This window comes from Pan paniscus, chromosome 2 (genome assembly GCF_029289425.2).
Source record: "Pan paniscus chromosome 2, NHGRI_mPanPan1-v2.0_pri, whole genome shotgun sequence".
Lineage (NCBI taxonomy): Eukaryota > Metazoa > Chordata > Mammalia > Primates > Hominidae > Pan > Pan paniscus.
In genome coordinates, this window is record NC_085926.1 from 42,992,108 (window position 1) to 43,018,853 (window position 26,746).

At 44.9% G+C, this 26,746-nt stretch overlaps 1 protein-coding gene across 4 annotated transcripts in view; it reads left to right on the forward strand.

Annotated features, from left to right (window-relative positions):
• The window catches only part of GASK1A (golgi associated kinase 1A), a 122,542-nt gene that overhangs the window by 89,278 nt on the left and 6,518 nt on the right, over nt 1-26,746 (forward strand). For 2 of the 4 annotated variants that reach the window (XR_004670525.4, XR_004670526.3), the window contains exons 3-6: nt 526-1,812; nt 21,780-21,902; nt 23,691-23,794; nt 24,433-24,789. Coding sequence is in view for 2 of the 4 variants with exons in the window: in XM_055109744.2 (XP_054965719.1) it covers nt 526-1,812; nt 21,780-21,902; nt 23,691-23,794; nt 24,433-24,643 (1,725 nt within the window). In the remaining 2 variants the exon portion in view is untranslated. Of the gene's footprint in view, nt 1-525; nt 1,813-21,779; nt 21,903-23,690; nt 23,795-24,432; nt 25,973-26,746 lie in introns of those variants that run through there. The other 2 variants (XM_055109744.2, XM_003809293.4) reach the window with 1 other exon arrangement.

Here is a 26,746-nt window from a genome sequence, read left to right on the forward strand (position 1 = left end):
TGACATAGTCAGGGACTTGGTCACGTGGTCACACCCTGTTGCTAAGGAGGCTGGCAAAGTCATCTCTAACTGGGTGGCCATGTGCTCTGGCAAAGGGTAAGGGCATGTGTGTGGGGACATCAAGAGATCTGCCAGAATGGGCCCATGGGATCACATGGAGACAAAAAGAGAAGGTCAGCTCTTGGTGATGGGGACAGACGTGAGAAAAGCCCCTTATGGTGCATGGTGACAGTGTTGTAATGGCAGTTTATTCAAAGGGAGAATAAGACAGAAGAGCATGGGTCTGCAGGCCTCAGCAGAGGCTGCCCTAGAAGGAAAAGCAAGCCAAGCTTGGAAACAGGAGCACAGTTGGCTGGAGTTGACATTTCCTTTCTTGAAGGCAGCCAGCTGTCCCTCCACTTGGGCTGTGCTCTTCTCTTTCTCTCATGAACTGAGCACCTCATTTGCTTACCATCCCCATTGTTTTGTGGGTTGAGCTGATGTATTTCTCAGATCTCAAGCTTTTCTTTCTACCCCGTCTCCCAGGCGTCTTGGCTCCGGAGAAGGCTGCGTGGCAAGAGGCGGCCAGTGATAGCGTTCTGCCTCTTGATGATCCTATCTGCAATGGCTGTCACCCGCTTTCCCCCACAGCGTCCATCCGCCGGCCCAGACCCTGGTCCCATGGAGCCTCAGGGGGTAACTGGCGCCCCTGCAACCCATATCCGGCAGGCTTTGAGCTCCAGCCGGAGGCAGCGGGCAAGAAACATGGGCTTCTGGAGAAGCCGTGCTTTGCCCAGGAACTCCATCTTGGTCTGTGCTGAGGAGCAAGGCCATAGAGCAAGAGTGGACAGAAGCAGGGAGTCCCCAGGAGGGGACCTCAGGCATCCAGGGAGGGTGAGGAGGGACATTACTTTGTCAGGACATCCAAGACTCAGTACTCAGCATGTTGTGCTCCTGAGGGAGGATGAGTTTGGAGATCCAGGAACCAAAGACCTGGGCCACCCCCAGCATGGCGGTCCCATCCAGGAGACACAGAGTGAGATGGTCACCCTGGTCAGTCCACTCCCAGGGAGCGACATGGCAGCTTTACCGGCTTGGAGAGCTACTTCTGGGCTGACACTCTGGCCCCATACAGCAGAAGGCAGGGATCTGCTGGGAGCTGAGAACAGAGCCTTGACTGGTGGGCAACAAGCAGAGGATCCCACCTCGGCCTCAGGGGCTCATCAGTGGCCTGGCTCTGTTAAGAAGCTGCAAGGGTCAGTATGGTGTGATGCTGAGACGCTGTTGAGCAGCTCGAGGACTGGTGGGCAGGCTCCCCCATGGCTGACAGACCACGATGTGCAGATGCTCCGGCTGTTGGCGCAGGGGGAGGTGGTGGACAAAGCCAGGGTCCCCGCCCATGGGCAGGTGCTACAGGTTGGCTTCTCCGCTGAGGCTGCCCTTCAGGACCTGTCCTCTCCCAGGCTCAGCCAACTCTGTTCCCAAGGGCTCTGTGGCCTGATCAAGAGGCCTGGGGACCTGCCTGAGGTCCTGTCCTTCCACGTAGATCGTGTGCTGGGGCTGCGCCGGAGCCTACCTGCTGTGGCCCGCCGCTTCCATAGCCCCCTCCTGCCCTACCGATACACAGACGGTGGAGCAAGGCCTGTCATCTGGTGGGCGCCTGATGTGCAGCACCTGAGCGACCCAGATGAGGATCAGAACTCTCTGGCCTTGGGCTGGCTGCAGTATCAGGCCCTGCTGGCACACAGCTGCAACTGGCCAGGCCAGGCCCCATGCCTGGGCATCCACCATACCGAGTGGGCACGCCTGGCGCTCTTCGACTTCCTGTTGCAGGTAGGTGGGGTTGGGCAGCAGGGGTAGAGAGCTGCGGAGGTAGGGGGTTCTGGGTGGAGAGGCCTGAATTGCCCACCTGAGGTTAGATGGTGACTCTCCCCCAAGTCTTGGTTTTTTGACCACCAAGCACCTGTTTTTGTAATTTTCCTGCCTCTGTTTATCCAGTGGTTACTGGAGCCAGCTCATCAGCTCACAAGAGCTGATGGCTAAAATTTGCAGGAATTTTGTGACCTAGTTGTGAAACACAGGCATTATTAAAAAATTAAGTTGTAGAAATAATAAATTATATTAGAAACAAAGGTAATAACTACTCAGAATGCATTATTTCCTAATTATATTACTATCATCTGTGCTTTTGCAGCTTCGTGTCTATATAATAAATGCTAGCTAATGGTGTGCCACTGCACATCTCTTGACAACTCCACATTTGGTCATGTTGGTAGCTTGAAATCCGTCAGGGTGTGAATATCTGTTTACACCATGGAAAGCAGCAAATGCTACAAATCAGGACTCCCCTCTACTCCTGGAGAGCTTGATTGTTGAACATTTATCAGCACACCACTGTTTATAACTTTACATCTTTGACTCAACAAGGATTCAAGATGGTTGTATAATTTTTAAAAAAGAGAGAGGGAGAGGTGGAGATAGCGATGGAGAGAATGGGAGAGGAAAGGAGAAAGGGAGGATGCTTGGGCACTGAAGAATGAGAAGGAACAGTGCTGGCTGAGGTCCCTGAACTGTCAGGAGTTAACCCTGGAGTTGCTGGATCGAGGGGTAGTGTGGGAATCCCAGGGAAGGGGTTGTGTTGTCAGGGTACACGGGCTGACTGGGGGACTACAGGCACCAGCTATTTACTAACTTGTCTGTTAACAACCAGTGTGGCTGTTCCGGTGCCCATGAGCTGGATCTCAGCCATAGATACACATGTGTGGAAACATGGCCAGACAGAAACAAAGACAAAAAACAGATAAAGCTCAGTGAGGGTGGATGTGTGCACCAAATGCACATGGAACCAGCCCCCATTTCTATAGAGACCCCTGTTGAAGAAAAGGGTCATCAATGTCAGCCCTTAGGGTTACCTGCAGAGGTGAGTGGACCAATATGTGGTGTTTCGTCCACATGGGGTTGGGTTTCTATTTTAGAAAATTCTTAGATAATATGTAATACTTCAGAGATTTACCATAAAAACCCAGCTTCCCTTGAAAAATTGGATGGTTTAGTAATACTGGTCCTTCATTCCCATATAGCAGGAAGCAGCCTGAGCTGAGCATCTGCTGCCCCCTTTGGAGGTTGCCATACTCTCCTTTTGGCCACAGGCTCTACCTCTTTATTGTCCGACACTCACCTACTGTCCTCCCGGCCTCTTGAATGTTACCCCAGTCTGCCTGCAGATAAGTCTGTTTCCAGTCACGGGACTAGCTGATCTCCTGTCGTCCTCCCAGCTCCTCCAATCTATGTCCCCGTGGCTGCTTTGTGGAAGGAGGAGCTATGGACCCTGATGGTCAAGAGCATGGGCCTTGGCATCAGACCAACCTGGGTTTGAACTCCCACCCCCAGGCCACTTCCCACTGTGTACCCCTGGGCAGATTACCTAGCCTCTCTCAGCTCTACTTTTCTCACCCCAAAATGGGGTTGTGCACCCCAACCTCATCCCCTTGAGCCTGACCATTTAGTACATGGTAGCTCCTGGCTGCTGGCACCTGCATCTGCAGGCTTGCTCTGCTTGCTGCACTGGAAGTGCTGGGGAATTAGTACCCTCCAGGTAGTGTGGCCAACCATGCAGGTTGGGAAGGAGGGGTTTCCCAGATCATAGGACTTTCAGTGCTGAAGCTGGGACAGTTGTGGGCAAACAAGGAAGGTTGGTCATGCTGCCCCCAGGAGCAGCCTGCAACTGTGACTGAGGAGAGTAGGTGTATAGATGCCCTGTATGCGTATTCTACACACCTCTCAGTTAAATTAGCAGGATTGGAGCCCAGTTATTCACAGTGGTAATTGCTGTCTCTCTTCCCCCACTCTACTTGTGTTTCTTGGAGTTAGCACACAAGTAAACTGCTCTCAGTTGAATTCTGGTCTGTCCTCTGGGGATCCCAGCCTTCGTCAGATAATAACATTGATCACGCATAGTTTCTGGATGCAAGGTCATTCATGTAATGTACTTAGTACAGTGCCTGGCGGGTGGCACATACTCAGTAAGAAGCAGGTACCATCCCACTTTACAGGAATTAACTCATCCACTCTTCATGGCAACCTATGAGTGAGATACTACATTTAATCCTATTTTAAAGTTGAGAAATTGAGGCCCAGAGAAATTAGGTTACTTGCCCAAGGTGGCAGCTGGTGGGCTGAGAAGCAGCCTGGATGGTCTGACTCTAGAGCTCACTCTCTGAATCACAGTCATTCAGCTGTCCATGAACGAGGGCAGGAAAAGGGGATGCCTGTAGGGGTGTCCTGGAGCCTTGATCTCTGAGGCACAGCTCCTTGCAAAGCCCCAGTCCAGCTGATGTGCTTGCAGCTGCTCTCTGCTCCACACAGAGCCCCTCTGTTCACCTCTCAGGGTTGCAGCGTGGGACTCTTCCTCAGCTGCCAACCCCTGCTGTGGGGACAAGTCTCTGTAGCCAAAGCATACACAGGTTGGTTATATGGGCAGACATGACTCGGCTGGGCTCATGCCACCTCTTCCCTGGTTTGCTGAATGCCAGTCAAGTCAAGCACCCCCCCGTCTGGCTAATGCCACCTTCTTAGAAACCATTGGCAAGGCAGAGAGGCAGGGCTGTAGAACGTGGGTTTTCCTGCACAGGAACCTTCTGACCAGGGGCTGGGTACAAACTGCATACAGCCCACTCTTGAGTAGGTCTGCTTGCTCCTTTGGTTTTATCCTGTATAAACCCTTGTTTTTCTGTGTACATCACCACATCCCATTTATGTAGGCACAAAACACAAGCACTGCACACATACACATCTCTTATACACCCCATAAAGCATACCTATGCTTCACAAATCCCATATAACACTCTGTATTAGTTAGTGATTGCTGAAATAACACTGTGTAACAAGCCTCCAAAACTCAATGGCTTAAAACACCAGCTCTTTATTCTTGCTCCAGGATCTGTGGGTCAATTGGATTCAACTGAGGTGGAAAAAAAGGAAAAAAGTAAACAGCCATGTTATGAACTGCCTATGGGGAGAAGAGACATCTAGGAGGACCCTAGCAACCCTGAGGACCTCAGTCCTCCGACTGCAAGCGATGGTGTCAGCTGGCAACCTGAATAGCTTAAGAGAGGACCCTGAGCTAGAGTGAGATCCAGCCCTGGTCCATACCTTGATTGTAGCCTGGGGAAACCCTGAGCTGAGAACCTAGCAAAACTGTAATAGGCTCCTGACCCACAGAAACTGTGAAATCATAGATGTGTTCTTTTAAGCCACTGAGTTCATGGTAATTTATTACACAGCAATAGAAGACTAACACATGAGGCAAGGGTGGTTTCCAAGGTGCAAAAAATTAAGAGCATGCTCACTCTTGGGTGCTGACCCTGCGATTGCACAACACTAAAAGTCAGTACCTCAAACCAGGCAGCGACTCAGGGCAGACCTCCTTATGCTGCTTCAGTGGAAGAAGTGGCCAAAGAACCTAAGTCAAAATCTGGGGGATCGAAGTCCTCTGCTATGTCTTCAGACAGGTCCCTGGCTGAAAATGGAGTGATGGCCGAGGAGAAGCCAACTCCCCAGATGAACGGGACCCCAGGTGATGACAGGGCTCCCAGCCACTCTGAAAGTGCCTTGAATAATGACTCTAAAATGTGCAATACAAATCCTCATTCAAATGCACTAAGTACAGACAGCCCTTGCCACACAGAAGCTGCTCTGGAGGCAGCTGTCTTAAATAAAGAAGAGTAAACTTACTTTTTATAGAGAGTGAAGGATGCTGGAAGGGTAAGGTATTTAGGAATATCTGGAGAGAAAGAACCTGCAGTTATGTACATTTTGTCCTTTCTGTAAGAGAAAAATGAGGACTTTGGAAATTCAGATCCCTCTTTGATATCAGAGATTTAAATGATACATTTTTAATTTTAACCAGTTATAGTCAAAATGCTACAATAAAACAAAAAAGAGAAAGAAAATGAAGAGCATTTGACTCCCACTCTTAAAATGAAGTACACATAAGCTTTAAACTGGTTATGACAAAAGCCTATAGTTGTGTTTCTTGAAGTATAAAGAAAACAAATTTTGGCAGTCTTTAAGTATATATAGCTTAAAATATAATTTGTAGCATTTGGCACCATATGTATGCCATTATATTTGATTTTGCATTACTGTTTCACAATGAAGCTTTCTTTAAGACTGATTTTTATGATTATGAAAGAAATAAGGAACAACCACGGTTTTTCTTTCTTAAATTTCATCACTGTTGATGTGGTTCTTTTGTGTTAAAAAAAGTGCAACTATCAAAACTAAAAAATTATAGAGTAATATTGCCGTTCTGCTGATTTTAAATATACATCATACATACTTTACGAGCAAGTTAAATGGAGATAAAGTTGAAATCATAGAATATGCAAATGACCTTTCAAAATCAACACAATGTGTTCTGAAACTTTTCGTGACTCACACCATGCATCTGTGATCAATGAACTATGTGGTTTTGAATTGGATGTAGACCTTTAATACTACTACTTGAGCTAAACTTCTGCATGGTTCGTAATTTTTGAAGTGTGTGGTTAATATTGTGCATGTTATCCTTTCTTCCATTCTTATCAGTATGTGCCCATTTGCAAAACAAAAATACTAATAATCAGTAATAGTCCTAGAAAAGATGTTAATTCTGTTTAGTCATTGACTGATATTGCGCTAACCTTGAAATTTTATGATTATTGACCTCTGTTGCATTTATTCTAAAGCCCCCCAAAAATTATCTAGCCATTTCTAATATCAACATTACACTGGTGTATTCACTGCTGTATGCATTATTGTTCTTTGTTGCTGTTTTATGCTTTCATATTAGCAAATATGAAATTCTGCAAAAAAAAACTCTTTGATCTTCAAAAAAAAAAAAATCCCCCATTCTGTAGCAGGAAACAAATTGCTTGTTCTTGAGAACTTTCCCATCAAGAATTTAGTAGAAGCAGGTATACTTCTATCATTTTGATGTTTTTGTTAATGTTTCCAAACAATGTACTTTGAAATCAGAATCACTTCTTATCATTTTTATATACTTCTGATGCTCTTCATCACATTAGTGATCAGAAATGAGGTGTAATTCCCCAACCCCTGCCCACGAGGACTAAGTAGGATCTTACTGTAAGTTGAAGGGAGTTCGGCCCTGACACATGGATTGTGCAAGAATGAACTGCTGTTGGGTTTGATTGACTGTCGATGGATTGTGGTGTGGTGTATCTGAAGGCTATTGAATGCAACTTACAATGCTTAATAAACATCTTTATTCTTTTAGTATAAAAAAAAGAAAGTACCTCTTTTGATTTTTTTTTTTTTTTTGGTTTCATCTTAGTCCTGCCTCTGTTTAAAAGCGTTTTAAAACAAAAGACAAAAATACTATCCATATTCTTTGCCCCATTTTCTTCTCTTTTTTTAAACATCTATTTTTCTTGCTACCAGCACAATCTGCCACCAGGTAGTTTTTTTTTTTTTTTTTTTTTTTTTTTGAGATGGAGTCTGACTCTGTCGCCCAGGCTGGAGTACAATGGCGCAATCTTGGCTCATTGCAACCTCCACCTCCCAGGTTCAAGTGATTCTCCTGCCTCAGCCTCCTGAGTAGCTGTGATTACAGGCACCCACCACCACACCTGGCTCATTTTTGTATTTTTAGTAGAGACACGGTTTTGCCATTTTGGCCAGGCTGGTCTTGAACTCCTGACCACAGGTGATCCGCCTGCTTCGGCCTCCCAAAGTGCTGGAATTACAGGCATGAGCCACTGTACCTAGCCTAGGTAGGTTTTATTTATTTATTTTTTAAACTTGTATGTTCAGGGGTACATGTGCAGGTTTGTTATACAGGTAAATTTTGTGTCATGGGTGTCTAGTGTACAGATGATTTTGTCACCCAGGTTATAAGCGTAGTACTCGATAGGTAGTTTTTCGATCCTCTCCCTCCACCTTCAAGTAGGCCCCTGTGACTGTTGTTCCCTTCTTTGTGTGGCCCCTGTGATTCCTTTCTTTGTGTCCATGTGTATTCAGTGCTTAGCTCCCACTTATAAGTGAGAACATGTGGTATTTGGTTTTCTGTTCCTGAGTTAGTTTGCTTGGGATTATGGCCTCCAGCTCCATCCATGTTCTTTGCCCTATTTTCTGTTGGGTTGTTGGTCTTTTTCTTAATGATTTTAAGAGCTTTTTACAGATTAAGGAACTTAGCCCTTTGTTTTCCATTGTAGTATATAATATTTCCCTTAGATTCAATTGTAATTAAGCTTTGTTTATAGTCTTTTTGCAGTGCAGAAAGTTTTAAAAATGTACATTGTTAAAATGACCAGGATTTTCTCTGATTTTTAGGTTCGTGTGTTATGGCTATTCTCATTTCAGCGTTATTTTAAAAATTCTCTCCTGTTTTTGATACATCTTTGATCCATCTGGAAGTTATTTTGGAGTAAGGGATAAGGTATAAAACAACTATTTTTTTTTCAGATGGCAACCCAAATGTCTCAGTGACATTTGTTGAATAATCAATCTTTCCCTCAACTTGAAAGGCTACCTTTACCATAGAGCCAATTTCCATAAGTATATAGGTCTATTTCTGGACTCTTCTGTTCCAGGAAAGGGTCTATTTATATGCCAGAGTCACACTGTTTGAATTACTGAGCTTTATATTTTATGTTAATAACTAGTAGGACTTGGTCTTTCTCACTGCTCTTTTTTAGAATTTTCTTGATATTCTTGTGTACTTTTTTGCTTGTTCCTTCCCCTTCCCAAACCCTTTTGGGATTTTCTTGAAATCAAATCAAGTTTTTGTGGATTAATATAGAGAGCATTTACATCCTGAAATACAGTCACTCTAGCCGAGAACAGGTTATGCCTCTCCATCCGTTCACGTTCCTCAGAAGCATTTTGATGTTTTCTTCAGCTGGGTCTTCACTTTCAGATTGGGTTATTCCTTGGTATTTTATCTTCTTGTGGCCGTTGGAAATGGGATCTTTTTTATTTTATTTTATTTTTTTATTTTTTATTATTATACTTTAAGTTTTAGGGTACATGTGCACATTGTGCAGGTTAGTTACATATGTATACATGTGACATGCTGGTGTGCTGCACCCACTAACTCGTCATCTAGCATTAGGTATATCTCCCAATGCTATCCCTCCCCCCCCCCCACAACAGTCCCCAGAGTGTGATGTTCCCCTTCCTGTGTCCTTGTGTTCTCATTGTTCAATTCCCACCTATGAGTGAGAATATGCGGTGTTTGGTTTTTTGTTCTTGCGATAGTTTACTGAGAATGATGATTTCCAATTTCATCCATGTCCCTACAAAGGACATGAACTCATCATTTTTTATGGCTGCATAGTGTTCCATGGTGTATATATGCCACATTTTCTTAATCCAGTCTATCATTGTTGGACATTTGGGTTGGTTCTAAGTCTTTGCTATTGTGAATAGTGCCGCAATAAACATACATGTGCATGTGTCTTTATAGCAGCATGATTTATAGTCCTTTGGATATATACCCAGTAATGGGATGGCTGGGTCAAATGGTATTTCTAGTTCTAGATCCCTGAGGAATCGTCACACTAACTTCCACAATGGTTGAACTAGTTTACAGTCCCACCAACAGTGTAAAAGTGTTCCTATTTCTCCACAACCTCTCCAGCACCCGTTGTTTCCTGACTTTTTAATGATTGCCATTCTAACTGGTGTGAGATGATATCTCATTGTGGTTTTGATTTGCATTTCTCTGATGGCCAGTGATGGTGAGCATTTTTTCATGTGTTTTTTGGCTGCATAAATGTCTTCTTTTGAGAAATGTCTAGGGATCTTTTATTTCATTACATGCTCTGGCTGGTAGCTCTTTGTCCATAAGAAGGCTATTTCTTCTGCATATTAACTTTGCCACCATCCACCTTCTGACTTCATCTTGCTTTTAACAGTTGCTCAGTTTATCCTCTTGGGCTTCCCCTGCATACCATCATTTCATCTGTAACAAATGGGATTCTGTCTTTTCATTTCCTCTTTCTTACTCTTACCTCATTACATTTGCTGGTGTCACAGAGCAATGGTAAATATTAATGGAATGATAGACATGACATGTTTCTAACAGATTTGCGATGAACTATTCATTATTCTTGCTTTATTAAGAGTTTTTCAGGCCAGGTGCAGGGGCTCATGCCTGTAATCCCAGCACTTTCCATCCTGAAGGCCCCAGGCCTGTGATTGTTCCCAGTGTGGGGAAGCGTCTCTGTGCTGGGGGCATGGGCCACCAGGGACAGCAGGTTGCTCTTCTGGAGTCTATGAGACCCAGATCAGGCACTGCTTGAGGAAACCATCTTGGCCCCAGAGACATGACATGTTTCTTACAGATTCGGGACAATTTCTAGTGTTTCACCATTAAACACCATGCTGGCTTTTGACTGAAAATAGGATGAATTATTCATTATTCCTACTTATTGAGAGTTTTCAGGTCAGGCGCAGTGGCTTATAACTGTAATCCCAGCAGTTTGAGTGGGCCAGGTGGGAGGATTGCTTGAGCCCAGGAGCTCAAGACCAGCCTGGGCAATATAGGGAAACCTTGTCCCTACAAAAAAAAAAAAAAAAAAAAAAATTAAAACTTAGCCAAGCAAAGTGGCATGCACCTGTAGTCCCAGCTCCTCAGGAGGCTGAGGGGGAAGGATCTCTTGGGCTCAGGAGGTGGAGGTTGCAGTGAGCTGTGATCATGCCACTGCACTCCAGCCTGGCGACAGAGCCAGACCCTGTCTCAAAAGAAAACAAAAGCAAAAAAGAGTTTCATTGTCAGGAATGGATGTGTAATTTTTTCGAATGCCTTTTGGGTATCTGTGGGAGAAGTCACCATATTTTCCCCCCTAATTATTAAAGTGGGACATTTTGTGACAGTGTTGCAATGGTGATTCTTCTTAGCTTTCTTGGCCAGAACCTACTTTGCTGTGGTGGATTCATCTTTTAATGGCTGCTGGGTTTTGCGTTGATGTTTAAAATTTAGGAGGCTCCACAGATGGTCTTTTTAGATAAGCTATAGTCCTTCTCAATCCAGCTCCTCAAAGCCCATCAGCTGGTCTATTCGCCGGCTTCCGAAGATGGTGCTGAGGCTTCTGGCCTTGGGCTTGGGGCAGATGAAGCAGTCTAGGTGTTCCCTCCCTGGAGCTTCCAGGGAAGATGCCATGTATGTGGAAAGGCAAGGAGCACAGCAAGGTGAGTCCTTAGAGGAGAGTGAGAGTCAGTGCCGAGTAACTCCCTCCTCTTTCACACTCTGACCTCCCCAAAGCCTCACCAAATTCTTCAACAGCCAGCCAGCCAGTATGGGAGCAGCCTGCCACCCTCCTTGGAGAGAGGTATTGGGGTATGGGAAGGGGAGTTGGCTCTCCTCCTGCCTCCAACTATGCTGCAACTCTCTGACCCCCAGGCAGTGAGCCTGCCTAGTCAGCAGCCACCCTTTCCACCGTGAAGGTCCCAGGCCTGTGACTGCTCCCAGTTTGGGGAAGTGTCTCTGCGCTAGGGGCATGGGCCACCAGAGACAGCAGGTGGCTCTTCTGGACTCTACCAGACCCAGATCAGGCACTGCTTGAGGAGTCTTGGCCCAAGAGCCTTCACTCCGGACCTTCCCACCCCCACAGCTGGACCTGGTATCCCTTCTTGGCAGACTGCAGTATCTTTTCCCATCCAGATGTCCTGTTTGGGAAGTCACAGAGGCAGTGACCCTACTATATCCTTCATGCTGGCAGCCAGTCATGCACTTCAATTTGTTCTTGCATCCAAAAACCTTCAACTAAGTCTCTGGTTATGATAAACATGTTCTGGGGACTGGATCACATTACTCAGCCTCTGTGACTCATTATTCAGCCTCATCTTTGAAATGGGAACACTAACAGTATCTATCTCTTGGCTGCTAACAGGGGTCAAATGACTTGTGATATGTAAAGCACTAAGGATAATACCTGGCACAGAGTAAGGGCATTACAATGGCTTAACTAAAATTAAACAAAAACTTCAGTCCACATGATTATGTAACACTGCCAGAAAACCCAAACTCTAAAGGATTATCATTTTTTCTTGGTATCTCTTCATTTTTTCAAAAAGGGGAAAAAAATCAAATCTTGAAGGAATATGGGAATGAAAGGTAAGCTTGGTCTTGTTTGGCTGCTAGTCTGCTACTGTTTAAACCTAATTTCTCTTCTGTAGAAAAAACCAACCAGACAGTGTGGCAGAATAATCACACTGGCAAGTGTGCCAGCCAAGCCCTCACTGTGAAACATTCAAATGGGTGTAGATTCTGGGAAGCCAGCACTGCACGCATCATATGGGCCAGTATTTCTTGTAGCTTCCTCTGGAAATAAACGCTGCTGCAAGTTTAAATCTGCACAGAATGGCCTTGAGACGGGAGCAGGGAGGGTTTGGTGGGAGCAAGGGGGTTTGGCTGGCCATGCAGCAGGTGTGAAGCAAAATCCAGGGCAGTTATTGCATTTTGGGCTTGCTAGAGCTGCCCTGACATTTGCTCTCCTGGCCCAAGAGAATTCAGCTGGTGAGTTTCTGTCTCACAGATATGTCGTGCTCCAAACACTAGGCTTATGCGTGGAAGAGATGCTAGACCCACATCATAACTTACTTTATGTCAGACTCTGGTTCTCAGGCCTGTAGTGCTGGGTGAGTGGGGGGTGAGGACAGTGCTTTTTAGGAGGGAACCACTGGCCTGTCCCCTCCAGGGCCAGAGACTTCTGGGAACTCTCCATAACAACCGCCTCCTGCTTTACATCCTGTGTGGTCCTCAACATGGCCCCATGGGAGTATCACCTCCCCATTTTGTTGATGAGAAAACTGAGGCACAGCAAGATTAGTAATTTCCTCAATTTGCATAGCCAGGACATAGTGGAGGCAGGATTCATCCCCAAATTCATCTGGACTTCAAACTGGGGGTCACAAACTAAACCGTGGCCCACAATGCAGCCAAATTCACTCCTCGCCTTTTTGTAGAATGGTTTAGAATGATTTTAGCACTTTTAAGTGGTTGAAAAAATTGAAAATATAATATTTTGGGACATCTAAATTTACATGAAATTCAATTTCAGTGCACATAAGGTTTTATTGGTGTTGGGATGATCACACCCAACACGAGGCCGTGGGAGCTACAAAGTCCGGCGGAGTCAAAGGAATGAGAAAAGACAAGTTAAGAGTGCATAAGGTGGGTCCAGGGGGCCAACGCTAGTATGGAGGCTGTGAAGGCCCCAAGCTCTGGGAGCCCACATTATTTATTGGTGATCAAACAAAGAAGCAGGTGGTGAGGACATTGAGGATGTGGGGGTAAACAGGTGAGGGTGTGAGGATGTGGGCGTAGAAAGGTAGCGGTGCATCAAGTGTAGCTGTGATGGTTTAGCATTTTCTTTGACACATATAGAATATGCTCTGCTGCTTGAGATAATGGAGAGCATGTTTACTAGCCTGGGAGAGCAACCAACAAATCTGTGCACATTCCAGAGGCTACAGGGGTTTTATGCCCTGGGCCCTGGATTCTATCCAAGCCATGAGGGGTTTTATGCCCTGAGCTTAGATTTGTGGTGTGGCAGGGCAGCCTTCCACCCTTTGGCACAGAGCTTGGTGTTCCAAAGGCCATGAGGGGTTTTAGACCCTGGACCCTGGACATCTTCCAAGACTCTTTTATATTATGACAGACAAGCCAGTCCTGCCTCAGCTCTTCTACCAACATATTGGAATATAGCCATGCCTATTTGTTTATGTATTATCTATAATATATAAGATATGCACTACAGTAGCAGACTTAAGTAGTTATGACAGAGACTGTATGGCCTCCAAAGCCTAAAATATTTACTCTCTGGTCCTTTATAGAGAAGTTTTCTGATCTCTGCACTAAACCACTGTGTTGGTAGCCTCTGGTGGCTCTTGCTAAGGATGGGGTGCATATGAAAGCATGGAGTAGGCTCATATATGGGTGGTGATATGGTTTGACTGTGTCCCCACCCAAAATCTCATCTTGAATTGTAATCCCCATAATCCCTACGTGTCAAGGAAGAGACCAGGTGGAGGTAATTGAATCATGGGGGTTGGTTTCCTCAATGCTATTCTCGTGATAGTGAGTTCTCATGAGATCTGATGGTTTTATAAGTGCCTGGTAGTTCCTCCTGCATTCATTCTCCTTCCTGCCACCTTGTGAAGAAGGTTCCTTGCTTTCCCTTCATCTTCTGCCATAATTGTAGATTTCCTGAGGCCTCTTCAGCCATGCAGAACAGTGAGTCAATTAAATCTCTTTCCTTATGAATTCCTCAGTCTTGGGCAGCTGTTTATAGCAGTATGAAAATGGACTAATACAGTAAATTGGTACCACAAAGAGTGGGGTGCTGCTATAAAGGTACCTAAAAATGTGGAAGTGACTTTGGAACTGGGAAACAGGCAGATGTTGGAACAGGCAGAGTTTGGAGGGCTCAGAAGAAGACAGGGAGATGTGGGAAAGTTTGGAACTTCCTAGAAACTTGCTGAATCGCTTTGAACAAAATGTTGATAGTGATATGGACAATGAAGTCCAGGCTGAAGTGGACTCAGATGGAGATGAGAACTTGTTGGGAACTGGAATAAAGGTGATTATTGCTATGCTTTAGCAAAGAAACTGGCGGCATTTTGCCCCTGCCCTAGAGATCTGTGGAACTTTGAACTTGAGAGAGATGATTTAAGGTATCTGGCAGAAGAAATTTCTAAGCAGCAAAGCATTCAAGATGTGACCTAGATACTCTTAGAAACATTCAGTTTTATGCATTCACAGAGATGGTTTGGAATTGGAACTTATAATTAAGATGGAATCAGAGCATAAAAGTTTGGAAAATTTGCATCCTGATGTTGTGGTAGAAATGAAAAACCTATTTTCTGGAGGGAAATTCAAGCTGGCTGCAGAAATTTGCTTAAGTAATGAGGAGCCAAATGTCAATGCCAAGACAATGGAGAAAATGTTTCCAGGGCATGTCAGAGGTCTTCATGGCAACCATCTCATCACAGGTCCAAAGGCCTGGGAGGAGGAAATGGTTGTGTGGGCCAGGCCCAGGATCTTGCTGCTTTGTGCAGTCTTAGGACTTGGTGCCCTCCATCCCAGCTGCACCAAAAAGGGGCCAAAGTACAGCTCAAGCCATTGCTTCAGAGGGTACAAGCCCCAAACCTTCTTGGCCTCCACGTGGTGTTGCACCTGTGGCTGCACAGAAGACAAGAATTGAGCTTTGGAAACCTTCACCTGTATTTCAGAGGATGTATGGAAACACCTGGATGTCCAGGCAGAAGTCTGCTGAAGGGGTGGAACCCTCATGGAGAACCTTTGCTAGGGCAATGTGGAAGGGAAATGTGGAGTCAGAGCCCCCACACAGAGTTACCAGTGGGGCTGCCTGATGGAGCTGTGAGAAGAGGGCCATCATCCTCCAGACCCCAGAATGGTAGACACACTGACAGCTTGCACTGTGCACCTGGAAAAGCTGCAGACACTCAATGCTAGCCGGTGAGAGCAGTCAGGAGGGGGTCTCTACCCTGCAAAGCTACAGGGCCAGAGCTGCCCAAGACTGTGGGAGCCCATCTCTTGCATCAGCATGAGAATGGACTAATACAGGTGGGATGATACTAGCTTTAGTGATTTAAAATGAACTCTCTAACCCTGTCCTAGCCAACATTTTTATTAGTAGCCTGAATGAGGACATCTGGGCTGTAGGGGACCCAGCCAGTCTCTCTGTAGTCGTTCCTCACAGAGCCCTGATTTGATTCACCTTCCACCTATTCCTGGATTCAGAGGCAATGGGTTCAAGGATCAGTGCATTAACGTCTTCCACTGATTGCTGTTGGTCCACTGATTGCTATTGGCCTCTTAATTCGGCTGAAGGGAAGACCTTCTATTCCATGGTTGTTGAGGGGAGAGGTTCCTTCTCTCTCTCCCCTTCTCTCATACTCTTCTTCTCTCTTTCCTGCTGGACAGGAACAAGGAAACATATTCCCACAGCAACTACCTGCAGGCATCCTAAGACAACACTGGGATGCTGTTAACATTGTGGGTGGTAACGTGGAGGGCAGAAAGCAACCCAAGTCCTTATCATGATAATATGGAGCTGCTAAATCCACCCAACCTGCCCTTCCTCAAGACTTCCTTCTGTAGATAATCTCAATCTTCCTTATGGTTTAAGCCATTTGGAGTCAGGTTTTTCTGTTACTTGTGGCTGAAAACACTCCCATTGGTATAGTAGCTTACTGGTCTGGCTGGCACATAACCTAAAATTGGCAGGGGAAGGAAAAGCAAATGAATGTGACAGCAAAACCATCCAAAAAAGATTCAATGGGTTGCAATGAAAGATTAAAGGAGGAAATGGAATAGTGTTAAATGCAAAGTCTACTGAGGGCCTGTGAGTCAGTGGTATAAAGGCAGGTTAATGAAGCCCTGACTGAATGGACACATATGAGACAGAGACTTGCTAGTTTTAGACATGCACAATAGGTGTCAACAATATGATAAGATTGGTGGAGATGCTAATTCAGTCTTAGCATCTGGAATCAGGGAGGCGATGTTTCTGTGCTACTCCGTAACTTGATTCTCAGCTGTTGTGTCCAGTGCTAGGTACTAAAGTATGATAAGAATATTGACCAACAAGAGCCTGGACATGTGACAGCAATAGAGACCATGAGGGGTTTCTATCTAGGTTTGAGTTCCCCAAAAAGGGACTCTGAGACTAGAATTTGAATAGAGCAATTTATCTGGGAGGTGGTCCTAGGAAACCTGGTGAGCAAATGGGGAAGTGAAGCAGGGAAGGAAGAAAAGCTAATGAAGGGTACAGTAAAGAGCAGGCTGCCACCATGGGCAAGTGAGGCTGAACCCAGATGAGGGCCCTTGACAGACTGTGTAGAACACTGCTGTGGGTTATCATTCCCCTGGGAGGTGAGGGGCTATGATACTTGTACACTAACTGCCATAAGTCATTGTTTGAAGCTTGCTCCTGGGGGCATTTATTTTCCAGCACATTTGCCTGCTGCGTGGGTGGGTCAAGCCTGTTATGGGCGAGAGTACCTCTACATATGGGGACTGTATGGTTGGGACCTTCTGTAGGTGAGCCCTAGGTTCAGGGATGGAGAGCATCAAAAGCATCTACCATAGTTTCAGAACCCAAGTGTGTTTAACCTGGATGAAGGAAAATTCAGGGGGCGCATCACTTGGAGGGAGTTTGATTCCAAGCAACAGAGACTAACTCTGGTTAACATAAGCAAGAAAAGAATCTACATTTGGTAAGACATTAAGGGCTTCAAGGAATGGAAGAAAAAGGCCTGGGAAGCCTGAAGAGTCAGGGGAAGGATGGAGGGTATATGGTTAGGGGAGCTTGGACCCCATCCTCACTTCATGGCTGGGTGTGCAGGGTACTTGGATTGTTGATGCCACCAGACTGTATCTAGCAGGGAAGATTGATTCTCTTACAGGAAAACCAGGAACTCTAATGAGTGGTGTGCATGCCAATGTGTTTAGAGGGAAATTTCTAATGTCTGCAACTTACTTTGAAATGCATAAAAAATAAGAGATAAGATGACTTAATGGATAGATATACAGATGTATCAATAGTTAGATATGTCATAAAGTAAGTATGATAAAATATTCATGGTAGAATTTTAGTAATGGGTATGTGGATATTCACCATAAAATTATTTCAAATTTGCTGTTTGAAATTTTTTATAATAGGGTATTAGAGGAAAGAAGAAAAATTGAATATTGGTTACCCAAAGTTCAGGAGGCCAAAGCAGTAAAGAGGGTCCTCCTCAGGAAGTCTTGCTAATTGGCTTATTGCATGAACAGGGCTGTGGTTCTTTGCCAAGCTGGACCAATCTTCTGGGCTTTGTGCATTGGCCTCTGGGCTAAACTTGTTTTTTTACTAGAATCAGTGGATATATTTAATCCATTTGGTCTACTGGCCTCAGCCTATCTAGACCTGAGATGTGCTTTCTCCATGTTTAACTGTATAAAACAGAGAAAATAATGTTTGGGGACAGTACTTGGGACTATTGAATGCTGTCTCATTTCTTAACATCTGGTTTTGTGAGATTAGTTGGTGACTAGAACTGTAGTTATTTTCTTGGTAGTTGCACTGGGATTACCATTAACATCTTGATTTATAACAATCTAGGTCAGATTACCAGCAATTTAATTTCAATAGTGTAAAAAGACTTTCTTTCTATATAAATCTCTCCCCCCCACTTTTATGCTATTCTTGTCACAAATTACATCTTTATACATTTTCTGCCCATCAGTATAGATTATAATTATTGCTTTAAGCTGTTTTTTTTTTTAAATCAGAGGGGAAAAAAAGAAGTCCAGACCAAAAAAAAAATACATTTATACTGTCTTTTATGTTTATCTATGTAGTTACCTTGAACAGAGCTTTTTAGTTCTTGACATTAATTCAAGTTACTACTTAGTGTCCTTTCATTCAACCTGAAGTCCTCCTTTTAGTATTTCTTGTAGAAGAAGCCTGCTGACAATAAACTCTGTTTTTGTTGTTCTGTTAATGTCTTCATTTCTCCTTAATTTTTGAAGGATAGTTTTGCTGTATATAAAATTCTTGGTTGACAGGCTCTCTTTTTTTTTTAATTTAATTTCAACACTTTGAATGTTATTCCTCTGCCTTTTGGCCTCCATGGTTTTTGATAAATTTGATATCAAATTACTCTTTGAAAGAATCCTTTTTATGTGATGAGTGACTTCTGTCTTGCTGCTTTTAAGATTCTCTCTCTGGCTTTTGACAGTTTTATTCTAGGTGTAGGTCTCTTTCAGTTTATATTAATGGAGTTCACTGGACCTCTTGGACGTGTAGATCAATGCTTTTCATCAAATTTGGGGAGGTTTTGGACATTAATTCTTCTAATATTATTTTCACATCCTCCTCCCTTCCTTTTAAAACTCCTCTTATATATATGTTGGTACACTTGATGGTGTTACATGGGTCTCTGAGGCACTGTTTATTTTTCTTCATTTTTTTCTTCTTATTCCTCATACTTGATAATCTCAGTGGACCTATCTTCAGGTTTTCTGATTCGTTCTTCTGCCTGCTCATAACTGCTGTTCGATCCTCTCAGTGAATTTTTAAAAGTTGTTGTACTTTTCAACTCCATAATTTATATTTGGTTTCTCTTTATAATTTCTATCTCATTATTCATGTAGTCTTTATGGTGAGGTATCGTTCTCATACTTTACTTCTCTAGGCCTGATTTCCTTTAGTTCTTTGAACATATGTAAAATAGCTAATTTAAATTTGTTTATCTAATGTCTGGGCTTCCTCAGGAAAAATTTTGATTGATTGACTTTTTTCATGCATATTGGCCATACTTTGTTTCTTTGACTGTCTCATATTTTTTTGTTGAAAACTGAGTATTTAAATAATATAAGGTGGCCACTCTGAAAATCAGATTCTTCTTTTCCCCAGGATTTTTGTCATTGCTGTTTGTTGTAGTTGTTTTTGTTTGTAGTGATTTTCTTTATTTGCTTGTTTTATTTTTATGAACAAATTCTATATTCGTCTGTATTCTTTATTGTATATGGCCACTGAAATTTCTGCTCAGTTAGTTCAGTGATCAGCTGATGATTGAGCAGGAGATTTTCATGAATTTCCGGAGCCAGTAAGTCTCCTAGTCTTTGCCAAAGGACTCTGTGTGTGTGTTGAGGCATCTCCAACACGTATGTATGCAATTGACAAATCTGCTTTTGCCTTCATTTGTGCTTGTATAGTCTCAAGGTCAACCAGAGGTGAGAGCTTAGGGTATTTTCAGTTTTTTCCTGAACATGTGCACAGTCCTACACATGTGCATGTGGCTTTCTAGATTTCCAGGAACATATTGGAGCTTTTCACAGCCCCTTGGACATTTCATTTCTTATCTTTTCCTTTTAAAGCTTTTTGGTTAATCTATTGTTTGTCCCAACTGTTATCCATTGTCTCAGACAGCCATGGTGTTGAAACATTTGCCAGTAAATGTTCTCAACAAATGTCTTCTACCCTTCCAGGAGAAGGCTTTTAGTACCGGGCAACCAAAAAACCATGCCTTTTAGTGGAGTTTACCAGGGAATCACCAGACACCTCAGATAATGACAATTTTCTTGCAATGAGGTCTGCTCTGCTCCCTTCATACTGAGTTTCCAGGTTCCCAGGCTGATGTCTTCCTCTCCAGTGTTGTTCCCAGGCTTTCTAATTCAGACTAGCCCTTCTGCAAAGATGGGATCAGAGTGTCCAATCTAGGTCTTCCCCACACCAGGCTCTTTTAGGAACTTAGTACATTTTGCAGCCTGAGAGTTAGATACCTACGTGATTCATTGTCCTGACTGGTAGATCCCAGAGATCCTCAAGGCCTCCCCACTGACTTTCACCACCACCTGGGAGATTTAAGAAAACGACTAAAACCCCTAGTCCCATAACCTGTGGGGTCTGGAGCCCTTCCTAGGATTTGGACAAATCCCAAGGAGTAGATGGACTCTTTCTGTTTCATGTGCCGTGAGCACTACCTTGACTTGCCCCACACCAAACCTGAACTCAAAGCTCAGCATCCACCAAACATTTCACAAGGGCGGCAGCTTCACTGAAGGACAGAGAACTTGTGGAAGGGCACATCTCAGCCCCAGCCTCCTGCTGCTCCCTGCTTCCCTTCACCTTCTCTATTCCTCTGTCCTCCTCCTTCCACAGCAAGAAACTAACTTTTCTTCTTGTCCCATGCAAAGCAAGTCCTCCCTCACCCAGACCTCCAGGGATTTCACCTTCTACCCTAGGCACTCATTGAGGTATTGCATCAAACCAAGTTTCCTTCATAAAAGGAAAATAGAATGAGTTTTCCCCGGCTTGCCCATCCTGTGTGTGATGGTGATTCCCTACTGCTCAGCTGCCCTCGCTTCATCTTTCATCCACTTCCTAGCATCTCCCAAACCTTCTCCAAACCAACTCCTCACTTCGACTATTCTCCCTTTCCTGTCTTTCTCCCCACAGCAAGCCCTCCCCTAACCATCCTCAGAGGACTCTACCACTTCTTGCTTGTATGCCTCTCCATCCTCAACCTCTTTGTCCTAGATACTTACAGCAGATACTATCCTCATGTAGGTCAGGGCTGGGGTAGACCCACGATTCTTCCTATTGCTGACTTGCAGGCTGCGCCTTTCCTTCTGAAGAAAGCATCCCGGAAGCAAGTGAGTGGGAAGTGTGATTCTAGGAATCCTCTGATCCACTCTAAAATGCTGTGGGTGTCATCTGTATGTGTCTATTCAGGGGAAGGGTGGCAAAGCTCCTCAGAATTGACTGCACACCACATTGAGGATGTCCTCCTCTTTCCCTGGCTTGATTCAGGCCTGCTGCAGGGTGAAAGAGCTGTCCAGTTGGAGCTGTTGAGATGATCATTGAAGGACTTGCACCTCTAAAGAAAGGAGGAATCCCTGATGTAGCATTTGCTGCTTAAAGAAAAAATAGAGTGATGTGGAATCTCCCTAGGTAGACAGGCAGACGGTCAGCATTCAGAGCCCCAGAGGTGCCAGGCTAGAGCTGAAGAGCAACAGTGTAGGTTAAGCTGTGGGCACTGGGTGAAAATCCACACTGGCCTGAGGCATGAGCAAACAGCTCCTGGTGCGCAGAGTGATCTGGCCAGAGGAGGAAAGCGGAAGCCCCATTTAGTAATGACCAGCACAGAGAACCACTGAGGGTCACCCCTGCTGTGGCCCCAGGGTCACGTAGGAAACAGCAGGTCAGGTGGCCTCCATGCTGTGCCTGGTGGAGGCAGGCCCCCTGCCGCACCCCACCAAAGGCTGGGTGTCTCCACAGGTCCACGACCGCTTGGATCGCTACTGCTGTGGCTTCGAGCCTGAGCCCTCAGACCCCTGTGTGGAAGAGAGGCTCCGAGAGAAATGCCGGAACCCAGCCGAGCTGCGGCTGGTCCACATCCTGGTACGTCTCCTCCACACCATCCCCTTGTCACCCCAGACCCAGGTCTTTCTGTGTCCTTCAGAAGATGCTGTTAACAAGTTTCAGAGATCAGTTGATGCTGGGGTTTCCCAGTCTTGTTCTTTTCAGCAGCAGAACCAGTTGTTTGAATATTTCCAGGAGTCCGCAATATATAAAGCTGACAAAATGGAGCTTTAAGAATGTGCCTGAGGAGGGGTGTGGGGTGGGGGCTGGAGCCTTGTTTTCACTGTCTCCACTGCCCCTAAGAGACTCCAGGGAACAACTAGGGCTCCTGGAAGTAGAGTTTGAGAATGGTGTGTCTAGTCAACATCCTCGTTGTGCCAGTAAATGAGGAATTGCAGTCTGGAGGGAAAGGAATCTCCAAGGCCATACGGTAGCAGCATTAGGGCATGAACCCAAGACTGCAGTGGCTCACAGACTGGTGCTGCTGCTGTCAAAACTAGAGTCCAGGGTGGGAAGCAATGTGCCGAGGCCATTGGAGAGGGCAGAATAGCCACTTCTTCTGCATAAGAAGCAAGGTGCTTCCCCCGGGGAAGGGCTTCTCTATCTTCTCCTGCAGTGAGGCATAGTGTCCTCATAGCCTCCCTTTGCTCTTGGAGGGTAGCTGTCAGCATGGTGTCCAGGGATGGGCTTCAGGGAGGCCGCATCACCCGAAGGCCAGGATTGCTTAGTGGTGGTGCTGGGAATTCTCCTCCCCTACCCCCAGAGCCATCTCTCCTTTTCCCTGGTCAAAGGTAAATATCCATGGGAGAGACAAAGTTTTAATAGCCATTGTTTACCCCTGGTGAGCACGCATTTCACAGATCTTTTAGGACAGCAGTTTCCAGAGGGAAGAGTCACCTGGCTTTGAGCAAAAGGTGATCCTGACATGTGGAGTGGGGTGAGAAAGGAGAAGAGGCAGAGAGAAGGGAAGCTGGAGTCCTGGAAACAGAAGTTCATAGCTTAAGCCTAGGCCGCTGGAGAGGATTGTGGGAAATGCCCATGGACTTTTGGAGGCTATATGGGAAAGGAGTGCATGCATGGGAGTGGGGACCAGAAGAGATGGCCTCCCATTCGCAACCACACCATATTCTTTAAGGTACTAAAGAATTTTCTGGTGCTGATTTTGGTTTTGAAAAGGTTTAGGAGCTGCTAAACTCTTCTGTAGAAACAGATTATGGTCAGTGTTTTTTGAGGATAAAGGACATGTCTGTGATCTCAGTGATGCTCAGGGGGATGCCCAGGTGCACAGGCACAGGTGGCACAAAGGGGTGACTGAGTGTGTGTACACATGTGAGCAGCACATGTGCGATGCCCCTCACAGCCGGTGGCCCCGAGGAGCAGGCTACCTCGGCAACTGCTGATTCCCACCCTTGCTCCTTACCCCTTCAGCCACCAAAACAGGATCAGTCCTTTGGCCTTGCGATTTAGCAGATGGTGCTATGGCTTAGCCCCATGGGTCCGGGTTTGAAACAGCCCAGCTACTTACTAGCTGTGTGATTTTGTGCAAATTGCTTAACTTAAAGAAGGTGCCACCATTTCTGTAAAATCGGGCTAACACTAGTGCCTGCTTCCTAAGGTTACTGGGAGAATTAATTGACAGGATGTCTGGAAGCACTTAGCACAGTGCCCAGCATAGAGTAAGCACTCAGCGGTGAGGACTGTTTGTTAGGATGGACTGTGGGACTGACAGCTCAGGGCTCTCAGCCCCTTAATCTTGACCAAGTCCATAGGTGCCAGCCGTAGCTGCACCCTTACCCACCTCTGTCTCTGTCCACCCTCTTCCCTGAGGTCCGGAGCAGCGATCCATCTCACCTGGTCTACATCGATAACGCTGGCAACCTTCAGCACCCTGAGGACAAGCTGAACTTTCGGCTGCTGGAGGGCATAGATGGGTGAGGGTCAAAAGGGTTGGGTGGAAGTTCATGGGACTGAGACCTGATGGCCTTGCTGCAAACCTTGGGACCTTCAACTGTGGCCCTGAGAAGCCCACAGTCCATCAGACAGAAGTTGTTGGATCAGAACTTTAGGCGGTGGTGGGGAGCCCTGGGAAAGCTGAGAGGGGATACAGTTGGCAGGGCCTACCCCAATATCCAGAGGGCCTCGTGCCTGCAGAATACTAGCTGTATTGCTGGGGTGTGGGAAGGCTAGTCCTTCCCTTGTTCTGGGTGAGAGAGCTACCAGAGAGTCTACCCCTCCCAGCTCACTCTTGGCAGGCAGCTCTGCCTTCCCAGGATTCTTTCTGGCCCTGCATTTGCCAAGTGGAGCCTGGGATAGCAGAATTTATTCACCTGGCTTCTCTGTAGGATGGGACCCATCTGAAAGGTGTGTCCCCTGCCTTCACAGCAAAGCCAGGCAAAGGGTCCTCTGTTAATGAGATAGCAGGTGCAGGTCTGGGGAGTTTGCCAGGTGACTTTGCCAGAGTTCCTCAGCTATGCAAGCTCTGGCCATCTGACATCACCTGTTACTGAAATTCTCTGAGATTACTGTTGCTTTTTCTTTCTGTTACGGGGCTCTGGGGCCTTTGCTCCAGGTTTCCTGAGTCTGCCGTGAAGGTTCTCGCATCAGGGTGTCTACAGAACATGCTGCTGAAGTCGCTGCAGATGGACCCAGTGTTCTGGGAAAGCCAAGGCGGAGCCCAGGGGCTGAAGCAGGTCCTCCAGACCCTGGAGCGGCGAGGACAGGTGCTGCTGGGATACATCCAAAAGCACAACCTCACACTCTTCAGGGACGAGGACCCATAAGCCGCACACAGCCCTGAGTCAATGAGCATCCATCCTGATGGCCACATTTTCTTGGGCTCACTCATCTTGAGGACAAATGGGAAAAGCCAGAAGCCAGAGGGGCACAAGGATGTCACGGGATATTTCACCTGCCTGGGATGGTGGAGGTAGTATGGGGTTTTCAATCTCAAAGCGTCCCTTTCTGCCTTCTCGGCTCTGGCTATTTATTCCCTTACACCAACAAATACATTCGAAAATGTTCTGTGAGCTGCTCAAGAAACTGTAAAAATGTGTGATGCACGTGCATATGCAGAGTGGGAGAACTTTGTGTGTGTGTAGAGGTGTGTAGGTGTGGGTGGCATGTGTGCACGCCTGCATGCAATACCTGAGACCAACCTAATAAAGGTACAATCTTCATAGAACTGCACTTGCAGCCTGGAGTTGCTCTGGCTGAAAGTAGACTCAGGCTTAAGAAATGAAACATAATGCGTTTGTCTTTATAGACTTTAAATTTTCAATTATTACTCAGTTATGTTTTTGGTTTAAAAAATTATAAAAGTCTAAAAGTAATACATGCTCAGTAAAAACAAGTCCATAAAAAATAGAAGCATATGACAAAAAGCATAAGTCCCACAAACTCCCTAGCGGTGTGTATGTGTGTGTGTGTTATTCATGGTCACACTACATGCAAATTAAAAAATGAAAGTGTGGTCATGCTTTGTCAACTCACTATATTTTTACTTTATTAACTATATTCTGTATCAGCCGTCTGAATTGACCCAGTCTTTATTGGTGACTGCATGAAATTCCAAGGCAGGGATGTGTCATATTTTCTTTAGCTGGTCCCATAATCATGAACATTTAAGTAGCTCCAATTTTTCATCAATTACAGACATTGCCGCCATGAACATGATTGCGTGGCGTGCAAGTATTTCTGTGAGGTAGATTTCCGTAAGGGATTTCTGGGGCAAAGGGTATGGGCATTCAGTATTCTGAGAGAAACTGCCAAATTGCTCTCTGAAATGGTGGTGTCAATTTACATTTCTCCCAAGAGGGTAGGAGACTGATTATTTTTCTACACCTTCACCAACACTTGGCATTCTCAGACTTTTGGGTTTTTTTTGGCCTATTTAGGAGGAAAACCAATTTTAAAAGCTGCATTTCCTTAATCATGAATGAAGTCATCTTTCCACTTATTTGCCAGACATTTGTATTTTCTTTTCTGCATTGTCTTTTTGTTTTAAGATGTTTGCCCTTTGCTTGTTAATTTGTTGGAAATCTTTGACTCTAATAAGTGTGATCAATCTTTTCTCTGCTGACTTGGTATAAATGTTTTCTTCCAGCCTGTAATTTGTCTCTTAACTTTGTTTATAGTCTTTTGCCAAGTGTAAAATGTTAATTTCCACGTAGTCAAATTTGTTTATCCTTCCCTTTAAGTCTTTTGAGTTTCATGCCTTCTTAGAAAGGCTGTCACCACTTCAAGATTATTGAAATAATCTGTGTTTTATTCTAGTATTATACAGTATTTCTTATATATTATATAGTATTTCTTATATATTTTCATATATTTCTTATATATTCCCTCTAAATTAATATATAAAACCTATATTTTATATGGATTTAAGCTGAGAATGGTGTGAGTTAGGGATCTAACAAGTTTCATTTCCCTTCAAATGGATAATTAGTTGCTGTAACATTATTTCATAGTCCATTCTTTCTTTACTGCTGTGAAAGTATACTTTTATCAGATATTAGGTTCCCACATGCACGGAGGTCCATTTGTGAACTCTGTTCTGATATTATTTTTCAGTTCCTGCATTAGTATGACAGTGTTTTAATTAAAGTTACTTTATTCTTTTTTGCTGTCTGGTAGGCTGAGTTCCCATATTTTTATTCTACTTTAGTTTTTTCCTTTGCTATTTTTGTGCATTTGTCTTTCATGTGATAATGTCAGTCTATGAAGCATGCCACCCCCTCCTTTTATCCTCAAAATCCCATTGGTGTTTTGATTGTGATTATATAGAATTTATAATTAGTGGGAATCTGACTTATTTGAATATTGAGTGCTCTCATTCAGGTTTATCAATCCACCTATTCTTTGATAATCTCTAGCAACATTTTTTT